Raw genomic sequence first — 20409 nt, 5'->3', positions numbered from 1 at the left:
CCAGGCTGTGACTGACCAACAGTTTCTCCTGAATTTACAAACTTAACTTCTCTTTCTACTAGCTAACCATGATGCCAGGAGAATCAAGACAAAACAAAAAGGCAGACTGTGTTTCATGGAGAAGTTGTAGGTTGAATAAGGCAGCGAAAACACATACCATCCAGCCTCTGAACCTCAATTTTGCCAAAATATAAATACCTTAAGTCAATTTCTTTTGAAAAGGTTTAATACTCAAGATGAGAACGTCGCCTGGAGCATTCCAGTGGCTGGCATCACCACATCTAGAAAAGGTTCATTGCTGAGGTACCAAAACCAAGATCATGCTGCAGGGTTCTTTCTTTCACTGTGCTCTTCCCTGAATAGATAAGCTGTCAAACAAGGCAGAAACTACAAATGAAGCTTATTCCTACTGCATTTGTGAGGCTTTTCCCACTGTCAATGTTCTGAGAGTCGCATGAAGAATGACTGCCATCTGAAGGCTTCCCTTCGTCCACTGTATCCTTAGGTTCTCTCCTGTCTAGACTCTCAAGCTTGAAGATGCAAACGAACACATTTCTCAGTGGAAAAGCAGCTATCTATCTGCTGTGGATGCTCCAGTGTCCTAAGTTCTAACTGAAGGATCTCAACAGATCCATAGGTTTGATGGTTAAGTTGGAGGAGATGCTTGAAGTTGTTATTACATTCATTATAGGAGTAGGGTTTGTCTTCAGGAAGGCTTCTCTAAAATCGTGTAAGAGCTGTTCTACAATAAAAACCTTTAGACACTTAAGGTATTTATGGGATCTGTCCTCTCATGACTTCTCAGATGTTTAAAGAGGCTACAACTCCAACTGAAACTCATTCCACATTCTTTACATTGAAAGGGTTTCTCACCAGTATGGATCCTCTGATGTTGGTTAAGATGTGCCTTCAGAGCAAAGCCTCTGCCACATTCGTTACATTGATGGGCCTTCAGGTTGGAATAGCTTTTTGGATGTTGTTTTGTGTGGGAACACTGGCCAACGCTTTCTCTACACATATCCCATTTATAGGTTTTCTCTGCGGTATGAGTTCTGTAATGCTGAATGAGCTCTGAACTGTAATGAAAGGCTTTGCCACACACATCACACTTACAAGGCTGCTCTTGCAACTCAACCTTCTTATCCTCAATCACCGTTAAGTTCCAGCTGTATGCTTCCCCATGGATGCTATTTTGTTCATTCTTCTGGCCCATGTGGAGCACCTGGTGTTCAATGAGGCTAACATACTGAAAAAAGATTTCTCCACATTCATGACACTGATGGGATTTCTCTCTTGAGTGGAGCCTGAGATGCCCAGCAAGGTGTGAACGTCTCCCAAAGCCTTTCCCGCACTCATTACACTTAAAAGGCCTCTCCCCACTGTGCACACTCTGGTGCTGAACAAGGTGGGACCTCACTCTAAATGCTTTCCCACACAATGGACAGGTGTAGGGCTTCTCCCCAGTGTGGACCCGCTGATGTTGAGTTAGGTGCACACGCTGATTGTAGCTTTTCCCACACTCGTCACACCTAAATGGTTTCTCCCCAGTGTGTATTCGCTGATGCTGGATAAGATGTGCACTCTGTATAAAGCTTTTCCCACATTCGTTACATTTATGCGGTCTCTCTCCGGTGGAGGACTTTTTGTGGACATACGTGACTTCGCTGAAATTCATCCTCTTTGAAGAGGGTTGTCCTAGTATCTCTTTCATGGGAATTCCCTGCTTTCTATCCAATTTGCCCTGGTGTTCATGGCCTTCTCCAAAATCTTGAACCTGAGAAACATTTCTTGGGATTATTTCTGTTGGTTCCAGGTCTGCTTCTGAAAATTCTGAAATTTTCTTCTTAACATTCAATTTTGTACTCTTACTTCTTTTATCATTGCCTGAAAAGATAAAGAGGAAACACAAATGTTATCAGTTCTTTTACAGAAGAAAAATAAGCTATCAGGCAAAAGAGGATAATCAAATGAAACTACGCTGTAATAGGAGTAACAAAGGCGGGGTGATGGGTGCATGGACGTGCTTGATGCTAACAGAAATGAAAAGAACCTTTGGGTGTCTGTCCAGTGAAAAGAACAAAGTGAAGAGAAAGCTTACTTGGGAGGGTGGTGAGAACGACTGAGGTTAGGGAATCATAGGGGAAAGCCAGACACTTTTATTACATAGGAAAGAGAGAAGGGAATTCTGAAATGGGAGAGGAGGTAGGAAATGTGGAAGGGATCATTACCTCAACATGAGTCAGGGAGACAGAATGAGACAGAACAAAGATACACAAAATGGGGAGTTCCCTGGCAGTCTAGTGGTTAGGACTCCGTGCCTTCATTGCCGTGGGCCCAGGTTCAATCCCCTGTTTGGGGAACTAATATCCTGCAAGCTTCATGGCAGCAGCCAAAAAACAATTTTTTAATAAAAAATAAATTTTAAAAATGAAGATACACAAGTGAACAGTGAGAACTGATGAAAACTACAAGAAAGGAGTATGAAGAGGATACAGAGTTGGAAGAATACCCGACTAGGAGCCAGGAAAAAAGAGAAATGAGCCAGTAGAAAATATTGTCAATACGAAGGGTGACACATCAACCTCTGCTCTATGCCCTTAGCCAACACCCCAGCTTCCTTTTCCCTCCCAGGGCACCCGACACTTCTTTGGGAATGCTCATCACCTTGAATGCTCCTCCCATCAGACCGTCAGCTCCACGAGGGCACGAACAGTGTCTGTTCTGCTTACTGCTGACCAAGCACCTAGCACTGGAGGCGCTCAATAAATACAGCTGGATGAGCACACAAAGTATCCCTCCTTCGATCAAAAAAATGGGGGAAGTATTAACTAGGAAACTAGGCCGAAGAACAATTACAGGGAAGATATAATATTTTAAAGCAGTTGCTTCCCAGGTTTGGAGTGCTATTGGATGGATTTCTGCCAAGAGGCAGTCACCAAGGAGGATGGGATCAAACTGGCTGAGGAGAGGGCTGAGCTTGACCCAGACCATAAAGACACCATGAGCTTCATAAGCTTCTATTCCACGTTGGAATAGTTGACAGCAGCTGTTAATGTGAATGACAAGTAGCTGGGCTTGGGGACACCAAAGGCATAATTTAAAAATAAACACTTTGGCCAGTCTTCGAGTTTTCTGAAGAATATTAATAAAAGCCTTTAAGTTCACAGCACAGTTTACAGTGATCTCATCCTTACAGAAGTCATGTGAGCAGATAAAAAAGTAAGTACAAGCAGGAAAATTACTCAGCCTGATTCATAACTAAATTACTGAAAATGAATACAGCAAAGAATTCTCTTCTGCTTACACAATTTGCTAAAAAAAAAGTTTGATAGCCCTGGAAGAAATTTAGTACAACTGATACTCTCATATGTGGTATAATAGTTTTAAAAAGCAATTTGGCCATATGTATCAAGAACCATAAAAATGTCCTTGACCTTTCATCCACTAGTCCCACTTCTGGGCATCTATTAGAAGGAAATATTCCCAAGTATAGGACAAGGCATAAGCACAGTTATCAGGACAAGAGAAAAAAAATTAGAATTTCAGCTAGGGAACAGTTGAGTACACCATGATGTTTCTACATAATGCCAGGTTGTCAAAAATAACAAACAGGAGGGCCAAGCAACGCTAGAAAATATGTGTGTCTAATATTTGATTGTACCCTATGAGTAGCCCCATATAAAAAAGGCTTATGAAAAAAAAGATGGAAGCACACTAAGTAATAATAGTTCTACTAGTTAGGATGGTGGGATTATGGGTGATTTTTTTTCCCTCCCACTTTCTTTCCCCCAGACTTCCTGTACAGTTGACCCTTGAACAACACGGGTTTGAACTGCACAGGTCCGCTCATATGCAGATATTTTTCAATAAATATGTACTACAGTCCTACACAACCCATAGTTGGTTGAATCCGAGGATGTGGAACAGCAATACGGAAGGCTGACTGTCAAGTTACATGTGGATTTTGGACTGCGAGGGGGTCAGCACCCCTAATCCCTCTGCTCTTCAAGAGTCAACCATACTATTATTACTTTATCATTTTAAAGTAAGTGAAATAACTAAATTGGGAAAAGGGGGAAGAGGGAAGAAGCATGTAAGAGAGCCAAAGTCCTCATTTATGAAATAGAAAGTCAACAGATAATGTCTAAAATTGATGGGTCAAGCAACAGCCGTATTATTTTAAAATGTGGAATTATCAGAAGAAACAGGTAAGATTGCTGAGAGCAGCACCTCTGGGGAAAGAGAAGTTGTGGGGATGGCGGGGAGGGCATAGAGTTTTGCCAACTAATCTGACAATTAATTAAAGTACAAGTGATACAGACATAGAGAACAGGCTGGTGGTTGCCAAGGTGGAGGGGGGTGGGGGAGGGATGGACTGGGAGGTTGGGATCAGCAGATGCAAACTATTATATAGAGAACGGATAAACAACAAGGTCCTACTGTAGAACACAGAGAATTATATTCAATATCCTATGATAAACCATAATGGAAAAGAATATCAAAAAGAGAAGTATATATATGTATAACTGAATTTCGGCTGTACAGCAGTAATCAACACAACACTGTAAATCAACTACCTTCAGTAAAAAAATAAGAATTTTTAAAACCCCATAAAGTACGTGATAATAAAATAGATGGTAACTTTCTGTCCCTTCCTGCTACTGCTGCTAGGATCACCACCCATCTGTCCGATAGTTCTAAGCTGATAAGGCCATTTCTGCCTCGTTTATGCTCTGAAGACAAACTGCTCACACCTACATCTTTGGGATTTCTCTCTGAAGTGGCGCTTGAGGTGCTCGATCAGGTGGGAGTGGCGCCCGAAGCTCTTCCCGCACTCGGGGCAGCCGTAGGGCCTTTCCCCGCTGTGCACACTGTGATGCTGGACCAGGTGTGAGCTGACACGGAAGGCCTTCCCGCACACCTGGCACTTGTAAGGCTTCTCGCCGGTGTGCACGCGCTGGTGCTGGGTGAGATGCACGCGCTGGTTATAGCTCTTCCCACACTCCCCGCACTTAAACGGTTTCTCTCCCGTGTGGATTCGCCGGTGCTGGATGAAGTTGGAGGCCTGAAGGAAAAATTTCCCGCAGTCATTACATCGGTGCCCTCTCTCGCCGTTGGTGTTTGGCTTCCGGTTCACGTCTGTGATGGCGCCGAGATCTCTTTTCTGGGAAGGGGTCTGCCTTGATTTCCCCATGGGGGGGTTGACCTGCCACCTTTCTACCACGCTGTGAGGGTTGCTAACTCCTCCAAACTCTTGACTCGGGGGGACATTTCTTTCAGGGCTTCCTGAGGTCATCCAGGGCGATTTGGCTTCATCAGAAATCTGCTTTACTATGAGTTCCACATTGTTGTTCCTGGACTCGTAATCTGAGATAATAGAGGGAAAATGGAAACATTAGCTTATTCCCCGCATTCAGAAATAGCGGATAATTACATGAAACCAACACGTGCAAGCAAGGAGTGACTTTGTAAAGCCATCTGCAAAATGACTTCACAATACAGGGATGGGATGAAGAACACTGAAGCAGGAAACTGAGGCAGGTTAGGGAAGACAGAGCCGGCAAGAATGGTTCAAGGGGATGAGACTGGGAGAGCAGTCATTCCATTTAATGACAATCACATCCTCTGGGTACAGTACATCCGTACAGTACCTGTTTGGGAACACCTGTGCCATGTCAACTGTTCTCAGTAAAATCTGATACTGGGTGATGCAGCTAACCCAGTCCTCACCTTCCTCTTCTTGTTTATTCATAGCCTGGAGAAGAAAGAGGATCTTTCTAGCTTTTTCAATCCCCAAAGAATCTCAGTTTGGTGTGAATTAGTCTAAAGGGGAAAAGGCGTTCTTTCTGTACCCAGAGAAGTCCTACAACTGTCGAGAGCTAGCTCACCACTCAGTGGTCACTGATGAACAGAGACATTTAAGAGGCTGCAATCGGTTCCCTGTGTAACTGGATCAGCAGCATGTATTTCACTCAAAACACTGACATTTAATATAGTTAGCAAGGACAAACCTTCAGTAGTTAACAAAAAATAGGGAATGCTTTTTAAAGGATAGAGAGATAGATCATGGCCTACTGAGAACTTTCCAGTAAGGCTGTTTTGTAGAAAGAAAAGTAGTTTTCAAACATTACATAAAAATGGTATTAACCACTAATGTTTGCAGAGTGTGTACTATGGACCAGACACTATGCCTTCAAGTGTTTTTCAGTTTTATGGCATTTAATCCTTACAATGACCCTTTGAGGGAGATACTATTACTATCCGTTTTTTGATATAGCGAGAAGTTGTAATTCTTGTATCATGAAGGCAACTTTAAATTTATTTTCTAACTATTTTTACTTAATTCTCTTCCTAAAAAGACATTTTAAGAGTGGAAACAAACATATAAACAAAAGAACTCTATCACAAAACCAAACTTTTTAGATATTTTTTCCTCCTGCATTTAACCAGGCAAGTAATCTCAGCTATCACAATATTTCTTTTTCTTTTATTCCCATTTACTTATGTCCACACATTTTATTCTTATTAGAGCTCTCTCCCGTTCAGCAAGGCAAATAAGCTCATGGCTTTCTTTTTCCAGGGGTGAATTTGAAAAAAATCAGATGAGCTCTGTGTATCTCTTTGGGACTATTCACAATCGACCTTTTCCAGAGAAGGTGATGATACAGGTTGATATGCCAGTTGGCTTACAGATTTGTTTCTTTCCTCTTTCCCCTCCCCTTCTCTGAGTACATGAGGAGCTTTCCATTGATTCTCCTGATTTATTTGTATGTTTGACAGAGAGCTGTGTTCCTTGTTCAACACGATGCCGGGCTGCTTAGTAACGCATTGGGGGCGGGGGGTGAGGAGGCAGTTGGTTCCAAAACACCCAATCAGCAGATTCGGTGCTTTACAAATTCACGCTTGTCAACCTCACTGGTACCCCACACTGGCATCCTACATTTCTAAGGCTGGCTGGTTTCCCACTCATTCTTCTCAGCAGCTACATCAAAACGTCTTCATCGTGATCTCCAAGATAGATCACTGTATTTAAAAATAAAAGAGTGTTTGTTTTGGCATAAACTTGTCTACACACAGACTGTGTCTAGAGTTGCAATCAGGAAGCGTAACAGTCACTGCCTCTGTGCGGGAAACTGAGGGACTGAGGGTCGGGAGACTCACTTCTCACTTTAAACCCACTTAAACTATTCAGATAATTTTTACCACGTGCGTGCGAACCAAAGTCCTCTCTGCACTCAAACCTCTGCTCCACCACCCACACCATCACCTGCTCACTCGCAACAGGTGACTCTGTCTCCTATTTCAGGGAGAGTCTAAACTATCCAGTCAAGACCTCCCTGAACATCCTACAACCACAAGTGTCAGCGTGCTGGCAGCCTGATTCTCCCGTCCTCCCCTTGCCTCAGAGCTGAAGAGCGGACCCTCCCCCTCACCAAGGTCAATCTTTCCTCCCCATGGGGCCTCACCAGGCCATTCTGCTTTCCAGGGACCTCCCTACACCAATTACCTGCTTTTCCTCACTCTAGTATTTCATACTCACTCCCCACCAGCTGTCGCCCAGTGACATTTCAGTGTGCTTAAAACTTCTCCCATTAACAAAGACAACATACAAAAACCACCCATCCATCTACACCAGGTACGCTGTCGGTGACCAGCCCTCTTTTGTTTCACCTTCACAGACAATGTTCTTGAAAGTTTATCTACAATAGCTTTCTCAAATTCTCTCCTGTGCAATCTTCCAAGAAACTGTCTCTTGTTCCCCAACATCCCAGCCACTCCATTGAAACAGCTGTCTCCACGATTCATTCACTAATTTTTAAAAATCTCACTTCTAAATTTGATGGATACTTTAAAAATCGTGACCATCTCTGATGCTGTTAGGAACCCACAGCATGAAAATTCTCGAATGTGGTCTTCCCAAAGAAGCTGAAGAGGCAGAAACCACTGAACATGTTCTTAGTGTAGAAGAGTTTACTCAAGTTGTAAAGATATTGTAAGAAAAAGATGAATAATGAGAAACAAAAAATCAGGACTTCCCTGGTGGTCCAGTGGTTGAGACTCCGCGCTTCCACTGCAGCGGGTGCGGGTTTGATCCCTGGGCTGGGAAGTTCCACATGCCGCGCGGTGCGGCCAAAAAAAAAAAAAAAAAATCAGAAAGTAACAATTCAAAACCCCTTGGAGAATAGTACAGAAAAACTGCGCCAAGTTCTGCAACTCTGAAACCCATTAAATACCTATAAAGTAATTGAAAAAGATAAAACAATACTAATCAACTCAAATCAGACAAGAAAGGTATTTGAAATTAATTTTAAAAGAGAATGAAAAAAATTTGCATTAAATATGATAATATTTATACTACATAAATAATTCCTTGAGACCACCACTAAGATCCCAATAGATAAATAAGCAGAGGGCATATGCAAATAAATCAAAGAAAATACAAATATATATCAACAGTAATAAAGGAAATGGAAAAATTTGAGAGAGAAGTCAATTTTACTTTTTCAATAAAAGCCTGTGAGTGAACTAAACCCTTAATGATACAAACTGAGATGTTTTTCAAAAGGAATTTGGCATTATAGTATATGTATTCCATCTAAAGTCTACCAGTGTGCTTGATAGTGATTCTTCCAAAAGAATTCACTCAAAAGAAGATAAAATTCATAAGCTTCAAAATGTCTGCCACAGTGCTGAGATTTTTTACAATTGCTCCAGGCAGCACAATCAAATATTAGTTTCCAAGATCATAACTTAGAAATAGGTTCAGAATCTTATCTGGGGTGCAGAATTCAAGAAGGGATAAGACATGTAAAATGCAGATGCCAAGGCAAACATCATAAAACAAGTACCGGTGATGTGAGAATGGTAATAGAGTGAACAAGTTGCCACCCATGCGTGAGAGGAAAGGAAAAGAATGAATGCTATTGAGACACTGTAATAACTACTTCACTGAACGGTTATTCAGCAAAGTCTGAGATGCTTTCACAAATGAGAATTATTCAGTTAACAATGATTCAGTTTGTCAAGGAACAGAGTACAATCACTACTACAACTCTGTTAAGACCCAATCCTGTTAGTTTTAAGCTAAATATAACATTTGCTGGATTGCAAATACTATCCCCAAAGCATTAACAGTCCTCAATCTTCCTCTTATTATGATGGAGATAATCAGAATAAGCTGAATAAGAAAAAAAGAGAGAAGGGTGATTTACTCTTTCACAGACAAAAAAAAATATGCAAAGTCACAGCGATTAAAACATACATGCTTTTACAGGATGTGCTATAAATATTCTTAATAACAAAATGGAGATGTCCTAATCCATGCAGACGAAATCATTCTTACCCATGGAAGTAATACTCCCATAGTTCTCCTTCCTGTCATCCCTATAGAAGGACTTCTGGGACTGGTCCAAATGTCCCCATTCCTCCAGGATGAAGGATACAGCCACGTCAGCCACATCTTCAATTTTCACCAACTTCTGAAACACGAGATCTCCACTAAATTCCCATTCCCTACGTTCAAATTTGGAGCGAGGGGAGGAACTGGGAGGCTTAAGGAAAGAAAAACGGGAGGGACTGTGCTTCACAGAGGATCGGGGAGCAGAACAGAAAAAGACAGAAAAGCACAAACCCAAGATGGGCCCGGTCTCTGGTTAAAGAGACGGAACCCTGATAAAGACTCAGGCTTAAGGCAGCTACTTGTCCAAAATCAGACGTGGGTCCTCAATGTGGGCACAGGGACACCGGCTCACCTGGGACCCAGCTGAGAGAAGTGAGGCTGTCAGCTCCTGGCTGTCCTTCAGGGGAAGGGAGGGAACTTGGAGAGCAGGAAGGGCTGAGGGGGGGAGAAAAAGAGGTGTCAGTGAGAATCTCTCTACCCAGTTCCAACTACCATCATGTTCCTCTTTTGCTCAAGAATCCACAATGGCGCCCTGTGGCATCAAGACCAAATTCTTCTGCTCAGCCTTCAAGACCCTCTACATTCTGGGCCCCCCACATCTACCCTATACTCACCCTTCCCCTGAAAAAAACTAGACTCCCTGTGATGGCCAGACTAATCCTGCTGCTGACTGGGGATGGTACCATTCCCCTATAAAGGATGCTCTCTGCTCTGCCCAGGTCAAACCTAGTCACCTCAAAGAACCTCCAAAGGTCCACTCTTCCGTGAAGCTGAAGCGCTGCCTAGAGCCCAGGGCTTCCCAAGCTCTAATGTGCAAACAAATCACCTGGGGGTCTTGGTACAGGGCAGACTCTGCCTCAGTGGTTCCAGGGTGGCCCCCATATTCTGCATTTCTAACAAGCTCGAAGGTGATGCTGGTGCTGCAGCTCTTTGGACCACACTTTGATCAGCAAGGCCTTAGTTCACGTTCTCTCCCTTCAAAAAATGACTGCGGTTGGTTTATAGTCAGCCAACTAGCTTGTATTAAGTCTACTCTGTGTGTTCTAAGAACAGGCAGATAAAACAATTCTTGCCTTCCAAAACCGCACCGTCTGATGGGGAGGGCAGACATGGAAGCTTTACTCCTGGCACAGGGTAAAGAGTATTATCCTCAAAGTTCACCCAAGTTCCTGCAGGAACACAGAGGTAGGGGCATCTACAGAGTGGAGAGCAGGTGGTGAGAGCACCCGGAAAGTCCTTCCACAGGAAGTGACTCTAGAAGCTGGGGCGGGGTGGGGTGAGGCGGGATGAGGGTGCTTTCTGGGTAGAGTGAACCACATGTGCAAGGCCCAGAGGGTCTGGTCTCTAGATGCTAGTGCACATTTGACCCTCTGCTGTCACCTCTGCTCTCCTTTGTCCAAGATTCATGGTGCATCTGGATCTGTCTCCATGCACCCTGACTTGGAAGTCCACCTGGTATCAACCTTTAACACGACGATTTAGACCTTTCTATGGTGTCCCTGGTCCCAGAGATGTATGTGCATATGTAGCTTGCTTGTGTCCAAGGACTAGGAAGTAAGGAGCAAAGACCCAAAATAGAGGAGATCGTGGTTAGAAATGAAAGCCGAAAACAGACACAGGATCTGAACCCGGGAGTGTGGTTACAGTCAAAGTAAGACGTGAAAGAGAGGGATGAACATAGGCTATACACAAACAGTAATTATGTTCCAGTCATAATTGGAAAAATGAGAATAATTACATTCTAAATAATCCCACTTATTTTTTTTGAAGTTCCTGTGAAACCTGTTGTTTCTAACTTTTAAGTAAACAACTTTGGCCCTCTCAAGATCAAATGAGTCCCAGAGATGGAAAGCCAGCTCTCAGTGCCATCAAAGGCATGAAGGATGCAGCATCTTCCAGGGTGTAAAACAGACCAACCCAGTATTTTTTTTGTTGGAATAAGGAAAGTGGCCAGGGTCTAGCTAACAGGGCAAAGAGAAGCAGCACTGAGGGAGCAAAGACGAGCAGCCTGATCTGACGAGACTCTGCGTGTGAAGGAAGATGACAGTGATCAGAAGGGGACACGGTTCTGCACTGGGAGAGCCTGGAGGTAAAGCAGGCAGCGCAGCTCAGGACAGGGTAAACGTGCAGACTTACAGCCAGACTGCTTGGGGTAACATCCCAGCTCTGCCGTGTAATAGCTTTGGGACTTTGAACAAATTATTTAACCTCTGAGGGCCTCAGCTTCTTAAGTTCTAATATGAGAGTAACAATAATACCTAGTCCATGGGGTTACTGTGGGCATTAACCCTTGGAATGCCAGCTAGGTCTACTAGGTACAATTTTGGGTTGGGGGTTCCCTTTTTTTGGACAGTTTCAACTATTTTTAAAGACTGGAATGACGTGACTTTTATTCTTTTAGAGGTCTTCTGAAGAACAAAAAGAAAATGTTAGTATTATTAAAAAATAAAAGAAAACTCTTATTTTGTAATTTCCATACAGATCCATTGGACCTTTTTACAAATCTAGGATACATTTTGGGATCTGAATGATCTTCTATCGAAGCACTCTTCTAGTTCATCATCCTAGGAATTTTTTCAGTTTTACTAATTATTCATTAATGAGTCTTAATGTTAGCACGAAAAGACTAAAATTATAAGAAAATGGGAGAATAAAAGAAATATTCAGGATCAGGTAATAGTGAAATAAACCACTGTTCTTCACTGTTCTCAAATTATTAAATACATTCCCCAGAGTTCTGCATTATCTTCAAGAAGGTTTAAGGCTGTTGACACTTGTTTTTTAGTTTTCATTGACCATAGTCGAGAATTCAGAATTTCTCACTTTCCACCCACCCATATCGACAAAGAGAAGAAAATGTGCCGTGGAAGACGTTTCATTACTAGTAGGTGAATGAGAAGATGACACAGAGAGCAGTGTGCTAAAGACAGTATGAAACTGAAGGCATAGGAGAAAGCTGACAGAGTCTGCCAATGACAATATCCTAGATGAATCTTCCCACACTCAAGAAACAATGATAAATGCTACATTTCTAATTCCAAAAAGGAGCTATGACACCTTATCCGATCATTCAACAGGAAGGACTTCATCACATAATATTTTGCAACAAGATTCTGGACCATCCCATCTTGCTAAAAGGACATATTCATTTTGCTAAAGGGGTGGTATTGAGTGACGGTATTCTCTCATTTTTTATGATTTTTATATTATCAAAACATACTTGATACAAAGAGGTTTAATTCTTACTAAAGTTCCTTTAAGATTTATTTTTCATTATCTTTTGATTCTTCTGTAAGTATTCATAAAATGACTTAAAAATATATAAAAAAAATAGAAAGGACCCATTGGCCCCAGATGTTAAATGGTGAAGACTGTTTTTCCTGGCACTACACTGAGGGTTAAATGAGTTCATACAGGTAAAGCAGCTTAGAACAGCTCCTGACACAGTAAACACCACATAAGTAATAGTTACTGTTACCACAGTGAGAGGAAAGCTGGAAAAGCTTAGAGCAGTGAGACTTCAAGGCCGACCACTAAGAGGAGCCCGGAAGAAAGGCTGGGGCCAAACGGGAAATTCGAGTTCACAATTCCTTCTCCACACTCCGAAATCCCAAAGCTTTAAATACCAAAAGTTTTTTTTTTTTTCATTAAGTTGGCCACTGAACTAATTTGACAGCAAAACCTGACCAGAACTGATATGAAGCTATTTGAAGTTTTTATTTAATCCACTTACTGTAACTAGGCATACAGTTCACTGCCAAAATACTAAATTAATGTGTGATTATGGGGTCACCCTTCAAATCCTGATGGTAGTGCACTGTATGTAAATCAGATCATCTTACTAAATCTGAATAATTCTAGGGCCTCCCTGGTGGCGCAGTGGTTGAGAGTCCGCCTGCCGATGCAGGGGATACGGGTTCGTGCCCCGGTCTGGGAGGATCCCATATGCCGCGGAGCGGCTGGGCCCGTGAGCCATGGCCGCTGGGCCTGCGCATCCGGAGCCTGTGCTCCGCAACGGGGGAGGCCACAGCAGTGAGAGGCCCGCATACCGCAAAAAGAAAAAAAAAAAAAAAAAAAAAAAAAATCTGAATAATTCTAAATTCTAAAATGTATCTGATAGCAAGAGTTTCCGATTAGGGATATTAGACTTGTGGACATATATCATCATAAATAAGATACTCAGCTGTGCACTTTTCTTCCTTGATGTATCTCATACTGGTTAATAACAGTGAGGGCAAGAGGGAGGGAAGGAGAGAAAGAGAGAACAGACGCTCTACAGGTCCTCATGAAGCATGGCTTAAAATCAGATTTCACATGAATGGCTGAACAGCCAGAAGTGCAGTGAGGAACTGGAGAGCTTTGTCTACCTGAGCCTTAGGACAACAAAATGAATGAGATAGAGCTGGAAAACTGTTGCAAAACCATGATAATACTTTTGTAAAAGACTTCTGTACATCTTTTAACAGTACCTGTACTTAGAGCTGTTGTCATCTGCAGCATAGCTCTCGAAGGACACTGGTTACTGGTACGACTCCTAGCCAGCCTGTGAGCTGACCAGGGACCCGATTCCAGGCCCCCAGCCCTTCCCAAACTCCAGATCCACTGACTGCGGAGAGGCTGCCCAGCCCCAGGTCTCTCTACAGATACCGCTTACCCACACGGCCAGGGAGCCCACATCCGTTCCACTAAAGCCCAGATCCTCACCGTTTTCCTCCAGAAGATGAGGCCTCTGCGGCTCGTGTTCAGGCTGCGGGTCCACGGGCAGAAGCTGGTGACTGAAGGACTCGGGCCCGGCTCCAGGTGGCACGACCTTCGGAGGAAGCACTTCAGCACACGCCACGATCTGACAACCACAATCACACCAGTCAGCACATTACAGGAAAGGCTATGAAGGAACCCAGCAAGGTCACGTTACTCTTTCATTCACTCCTTGGCCAAGTATTTCACGTGCATCTACAACGAGCTAGGACTAATTACCCAATTGCTGCATAAACACGTTGTAGTTGAAGACGACTTCCATTAGACATATCGACACACCAATAAATACACAGCTACAAACTGTGTTATATGTGAAAAAGGAGAAGAAAGTGGTGCCATGAGGCAAAACAGAGGAGACCTACTTTAGACTGGGTGGCCAAGGAAGGCTCTTCTGAGGAAGTGTCACTGAAGTCAAGGGAAAAGTCAGGAGTGTCCCAGGCAGACAGAATGACATAAGCAAAGACCCTCAGGCAGAAAGCCAGTGTGGGCCAAGTTTAGTGAAGGGGGGAGAGAGTGAGAAACGAGCTTGGAAAGGTCAACACAGGACACAGGAAGTCACCCTCAAAGTCCCAGACGACCAGGTTCAAGTAGGACAGACCAACCACAAGAGCGGTGTGTCTCTGTCTTTCTGCTCTTTGTTCTTGCACAACCCTAGGGTACACAACCAGTCTCTAAAATCTGCCTCTTCTGGAAGGTACTAGCTCAGTGCCATCCTAGCAGGTAGTAAGATCCAGCTCTGAGATAGAATTGCCCCCACCCAACCCCGCCGCCGTCCCTTATGTTTCAAAGCACTTTCAGTTTTAACTCTCCCAGTACTGGCAAAACGTGGCACAGGAGTGTTACATTAAGAGGCGGAGGCAACACAGTTGTGGCAAATATGACTCTACATGGAAGTGTGTGTGTCCTTGTGGACCTGCTTAGGACAAGAGTTAAGATGATGCCAAGTACGTCAAAGGGTCCCTGGGCAACGAAGAAGCAAAGCAGCCCTTGAGGACCCCTGAAAGTAGGACAGAGAAACCAAGGAGGAGGGGTAGAGGATAAAGCCTGAGAAAAGGCTTGCTAGAGACAAGAACTACCTGGAGATAAAGGTGAGAAACAATGCCAGGGATACAGAGGGCAGGCAGAGAGAAAGCTGTGCAGGCCCTGTGCAGGCCCTCAGGAAAACCCCCCTCTCTGGGCCTCAGATCCCTGACCTACCATCAAGAAATGATCTCTGTGCTCCTTCCACAGATGGGGTGCATATCCCAATGACAGGGGTCAATGCGTAATATCCGCTGTAAGTCATCCATTTAAAAATGCTTTCTGTTTTAAACTATGATTTTGAATATTTATTACCATAAAAAAGTAGGGAAAGGTTTGTCCGCTAATGTCCCAAAAAGGTTTAAAAAAGGAATAACCAGATGGCACCAGGAACCTTTACTTCCTGTCCTGACAGAAGCAATAGAAAGGTTCAAACACTCCGGTCTGCAAGACAATCATTCAGCTCAGCTGCGGGGTCTGGCGGCAGGTCCCCAGCAACTCCCTCTGCTGTCCCCTTGTCTCATGGAGTGAGCTAACCCAGCTGAAGAGCCTGAGGATGTTCTGGAGTATTGAAGTACCCCTGACCCAGAGGGGAAGAATAATGAGACTGGTACCTTACACTGAAGGGCAATGGCTCTGAAGAATGAGGGAAATTCTCTAACTAGCTTCAAAGTCTTGTACACCTAGGATCCCATGATTTTTGTTTCTTTGCTATGAAAAAAAAAATTAAAGTTTCAGAAATGTGAGCCTAGCAACAAGAGGGAGGTAGACAGAGTCAGGTGATAAATGAGTAAGAAAGGACAAGAAGACGTAACAATGTAAAGATACGGAACCTCCCTAAATTAACATCCGATTTCATGCAATCCCAGTAAAAATTACCGACAGGATTTTTGGAGTGGTAGAAGGTAAATAATTCTAAAGTTCATATGGAAAAATTAAAATGTTGAAAAAAAAATTTGGAAGGGGGAGGGCAGACCTATATTGACCAAAACACTTTATATAACTCAGATAATTGAAATACTGATATGTAAACAGATCAATAAAATAGAATAAAAAGACCAGAAATGGACCCAAATACATGTAAAAATCTGGTATGTAATAAAGATGGCATTTTAATCAGAGAACGAAAAAAAAAGGGATTGCTGTATAAGTTGCTGGGGCAACTGGACAGACATCTGGAAAAAAAGTTAAGCTATAACCACACCAAACACCCTACACCAAAATGAATTCCAGATGGATCTATCATTTCAAAGGGTAAAACAAAAACAACAACAACCATAAAAAAAACATAGAGAAGAAATGATAAGTTTCTTATAATACTGTAGTGGAGAGGGGCTTTCTAATTATGGCACAATTCCCAGAAACCATAAATTAAAAGATTTAAACTGACTGCATAAAAATAAAAAAACCCGGCAAAGCAAAAATCTCCGTAAGCAAAGACAAACAACAAAGCGGGAAAATAACTCTTGCAACTCAGATGGCAGACACAGTGTTTACTTTTTCTAACAGGTTAATATGAACAGATAGGTCACAGAAAAGGGTATATGCACAGCCTTTTAAAATATGTACAGTGATCAAACTCACTAATAAGAAAAAATGCATATTAAAATTGCACAGAAATATTGCATCTTTCAGATTGACAGTAATCAAATAGTTGGATAACATCGTGTTATCAGGCTGCAAGCAAAAATTTTCTCTCATATATGGCTGTTGGGAATATAAGCTGGTATAACCTCTGCAGAGAGCAATCTCTCAACAGCTGTCCAAACTACAAATGCAACACGTACGGGCTCTGAGCCAACAATTTGACTTCTAAGCTTTGATTCTACAACTAATGATGTATATAAAGGATCTTCATTGCAGCAAAGTCTGTTGCAGTAAAGATTCAGAAACAATCTAAAGAAACAATGTAAATGGCCTTCAACAGGAGTTAAATTATGGTACATCCATACAGTAGAACACAATGCAGTTTCAAAGAGTGAGGCAGCTCTCTTTGCACTAACATAGAACAAGCCAGGATATACTATAAGAAAAAAAGCAAGAGGCAGAAGTGCACAATGATGTAAAAACGTTTGTGTTTGTTTAAAAACAAGTCATACACATATACTCTAATATACACAGAATACAGTGTATCTCTGTAAGGATAGACAAGTATCATGGGACAATGGTTACCTCTGGTGAGGATAACTCAGGAGGCTGGGGAATTAGGGGTGGGAGGGACACTTACTTTTCGTTATAACCTTATGTACCTTTTGAATTTTGTATTATGTCACCACTCAAAAAATAAATACAGTAATTTAAAATAGAAATAAAATCGCAGACTGTCTTCTCCAGATTAACAAACTGCATACTGCTTCTCTTTGCTGGAGTGGCAGGAAATCTCCATAGTGCACCTAATCCCAGGAGAACAAAAGAATATGAATGAAGCACCAGGGCGCTCAGGATCTCACCCCTGCTCAGCAGCTCCTCAACTCTCTTCCTCTCCTTCCTCATTGCCCGAAGGTCTCCTCTTTCACTCACCTGTTGTCTGCGTTCCTCTAGTTCTCTTTCTATATTTTCTACCACGGCCACAGCCTCTTCTCCATTTTCCGGGTGATGTTCTCTCACCCAGGTCTGGAACTCTTCAGGCAGGATGGTCAGGAACTGCTCCAGCACCAGCAGCTCCAGGATCTGCTCCTTGGTGTGCAGCTCGGGCCGCAGCCACTCACAGCAGAGCACCCGGAGCTGGCTGAGGGCCTCCCGAGGGCCTGACGCTTCATGGTACTGGAAGTGCTTGAAGCGCTGGTAGAAAGTCTCAAACACGGGCGGATTGTACTCCCTCATCCAGGTGCAATCTTCTTCTTCCACCTTCACTATCAGAAGGTCTTCTTGCTCTGGTGAAGTCTCCGCGGGAGGGTCTAAGTCTATAACTTCCCCAGATCCTGTCATTATCATTCCAACTCAGAGGGATCTCTCTCCAGGTAAACTGGGTTACACGGACCAAACTTGTTTTCTGCTCTTTGAGATCTTCTGAAGGACACTTTCCTTAGCGTGCAACCTACTGATATATTGGAAATCGTTATTAGCAAAGAGGTGACAAAGAGGTCATCTATCCTAAAGATGATCACCCAACAGAGTAATTTCCTTAAAAATTACAAGACAGCCATCACTCCACCCACAAAATAATGACCAACGGAGAATATTTCCAACATTTAAAAAGTGTAAAGGAGAGCAATAAAACTCTGACGTACGGCCTCATGAAATACAATTTTTGTGGTGAAGAACATTAAATTTCATGTAAATAACAAGACGAGACTTACTAACTAGTCCAGACGCAGACGCTCCTTCTCTCTACCACAAGCCAAACTTAAGTCAGAACGGAGGTCAAAAACATTACAATGGTCAAAATTGGTCCTGTCCCTCAAGCCCTAAGAGCTTGACAGACCAACGGGAAACTTCATGGGTCCCGAAGAGAGCCAAGGTTTTAAGTACAGATTTTGCACCTGGATTGCCCACAATCGCTCCTGACCCCGATCCACGGAAACCGGCCCGGTCAAGGTTAGGGACAGGACCCTCGTCTGTACACAAAGGCCATTCCCTTTCCTCAAGGCCACAGTCCCGGGGAGCTCCCCTGGAAGACCAAGCTCCCGCAGCCAAGGCTGGGAAGACGGGTTTCTTCTTACAAACAGAGAGAAAGCCGAAGCCGACACTTCGCAACACTTCTTCGCCGGAAGTAAGCAAGTCCAAGCTTTCCCTGACCGGCGGGTAGAGCCATAAATCCCACCCCCAAGAGCACTTCCGAGTCCTCTCTAGGAATCCCGGAGGTCCTCGCCTCACCGCGGGAGGAAAGTGCCCGCCCCAGGCCCCGCCCCAGAGGGGCTGTGGGCCAACCGGCGGGGAGATGAGGCGCCGGCCCGGGATCCCAGTCCAACCTCCAGTAACGCGGCCATTCCCCGCCCACCGAGCCGCAAGTACAACAACGCTAGAGCCGGGGAGAAAACCCAGCCACCCTCTTCCCCACCCAACCCCACAGCCATTTAAACAGCCCGAGCCCGTCCCTTTTCTTAGAGTGGGGGCAGGGGGCGGGGTCTTAGGTGTCCGGAGCGCTTGCTAAGACAACAGTTGCTAGTGTCTGATTGGCCGTGGAACTTGCGATCCCTCACCCCCAACGCTCTGCGCCCCAGTTCGAAGTACGTCCGTACCTTTCTGCGAGCCCGCAACCCTCACTTCTCTTGAATGGACTCTTCGGTTTCTTCACCTGAATCCTCGCCACTCCCCTCACCCCGTCTCCAGACACACCCACCGCTTTACCACCGCCGTCAGCTCAGGCGGCCGTTTCCTCTGATGTCAGACCCCTGAGTCCCCAGCCGCTCCGGGTACTACATCTCCCAGGAAGCCTCGCGCGGGCCGCGCCCCCCAGCCAATAGGGCCGTGACTCTTTTCGCAGCCTCAGTCTTGCGGGCCTATCAGAATGCGGGAGAGCAGGGAGGCGTTTCCTCGGCGCCCCCAGTGGAAGGCTGAGCGCGTCGGGAGAGAGAGTAACCCCTCCGGGCTGGGGAGAGTGGGGAATGAAACTCTGCATCCTTGCAAAGTGAGAGAAGCCGTCTATTTAGGCCCTCTCTAGCCAAGGGGATCCCATCCTTTTTATTATTTTAACGGCGACGTCTGCATTTATTGGGTAGGAGGGCCGGGTGCTGGGATTTGAGGTTCATGGTAACTCCGAAGCCAACAGGTTGCAGCAAGAGGAGCCGCGAAGCACAGATTTTCACTAGAGATAAGCAACTTACCCTCTCGGGATCCCATCTTTAATAGTCTCATTTTTGTATCCGTTTGCAAAGCTCTTCGACAGGCACAAGAGTCACTGTCTTACAAGTGACGAAGATGAATGAGGCTCACCGACTCCACTCTGAGTGGCATACATCCTTGGATACTCCAGGCGTTGTTTTTTTAGCGTATGTTGTGAATTTTCACTCAAATCAGGGATGGAGTTTTGAGAATGCCTTGCTCGCGCCGTGGTCTACCTTATGGGAATGAAGAAATGCAGAAAAATCCCCTACTATCTCCAGAGAGACCTGGAGACGCTTAAATTGACACTGCGGTATGTTTGGTGCAATGTAGTATCTGTATTTCCCTTTTTACATTTAGAATCGTCAAAAGTTCAGACAAAAAAAAAAAGTAAAACCAATGAATCACTGAAGTGGTAATTAGTAAAAGTTTATTGTGCACACACCAAAAAGACAGTTAGCAAGCTG

At 43.9% G+C, this 20409-nt stretch overlaps 1 protein-coding gene across 8 annotated transcripts; it reads right to left on the bottom strand.

The window, feature by feature from the left end:
• Positions 1-208: 208 nt before the first annotated feature.
• On the bottom strand, positions 209-19434 carry ZKSCAN5 (zinc finger with KRAB and SCAN domains 5). 8 transcript variants are annotated; one of them, XM_082645430.1, is made up of 7 exons: positions 19360-19434; positions 17699-18215; positions 14105-14243; positions 9753-9835; positions 9344-9479; positions 4759-5367; positions 209-1884 (listed from the first exon to the last, which is right to left on the bottom strand). In XM_082645430.1, the coding sequence occupies exons 2-7, from the start codon at positions 18110-18112 to the stop codon at positions 758-760; spliced, it is 2508 nt and encodes an 835-aa protein (XP_082501556.1). In that variant the 5' UTR covers positions 18113-18215; positions 19360-19434; the 3' UTR covers positions 209-757. The 8 variants fall into 8 exon arrangements, with proteins under 8 accessions (XP_082501556.1, XP_082501555.1, XP_082501553.1 ...); XM_082645429.1 differs by having other exon boundaries at positions 17699-18218; positions 19360-19426; XM_082645427.1 differs by lacking the exon at positions 19360-19434 and adding an exon at positions 18478-18875 and having other exon boundaries at positions 17699-18218.
• Positions 19435-20409: the final 975 nt, after the last annotated feature.

The sequence above is a fragment of the Mesoplodon mirus genome (genome assembly GCF_964341445.2).
Source record: "Mesoplodon mirus genome assembly, chromosome: 15".
NCBI lineage: Eukaryota > Metazoa > Chordata > Mammalia > Artiodactyla > Ziphiidae > Mesoplodon > Mesoplodon mirus.
This window is presented reverse-complemented; position numbering and strand designations above follow the sequence as displayed.

What these genes read in the sequence shown, in the direction of transcription:
- ZKSCAN5 (XM_082645430.1), bottom strand. Translation starts at nt 18,112, where the DNA reads ATGATAATGACAGGATCTGGGGAAGTTATAGACTTAGACCCTCCCGCG. An exon ending in TAGAGGAACGCAGACAACAG is followed by an intron (nt 14,244 to 17,698) that starts GTGAGTGAAAGA and finishes TGTGGTTGTCAG; the next exon opens with ATCGTGGCGTGTGCTGAAGT. An exon ending in TCATCTTCTGGAGGAAAACG is followed by an intron (nt 9,836 to 14,104) that starts GTGAGGATCTGG and finishes TCCCCCCCTCAG; the next exon opens with CCCTTCCTGCTCTCCAAGTT.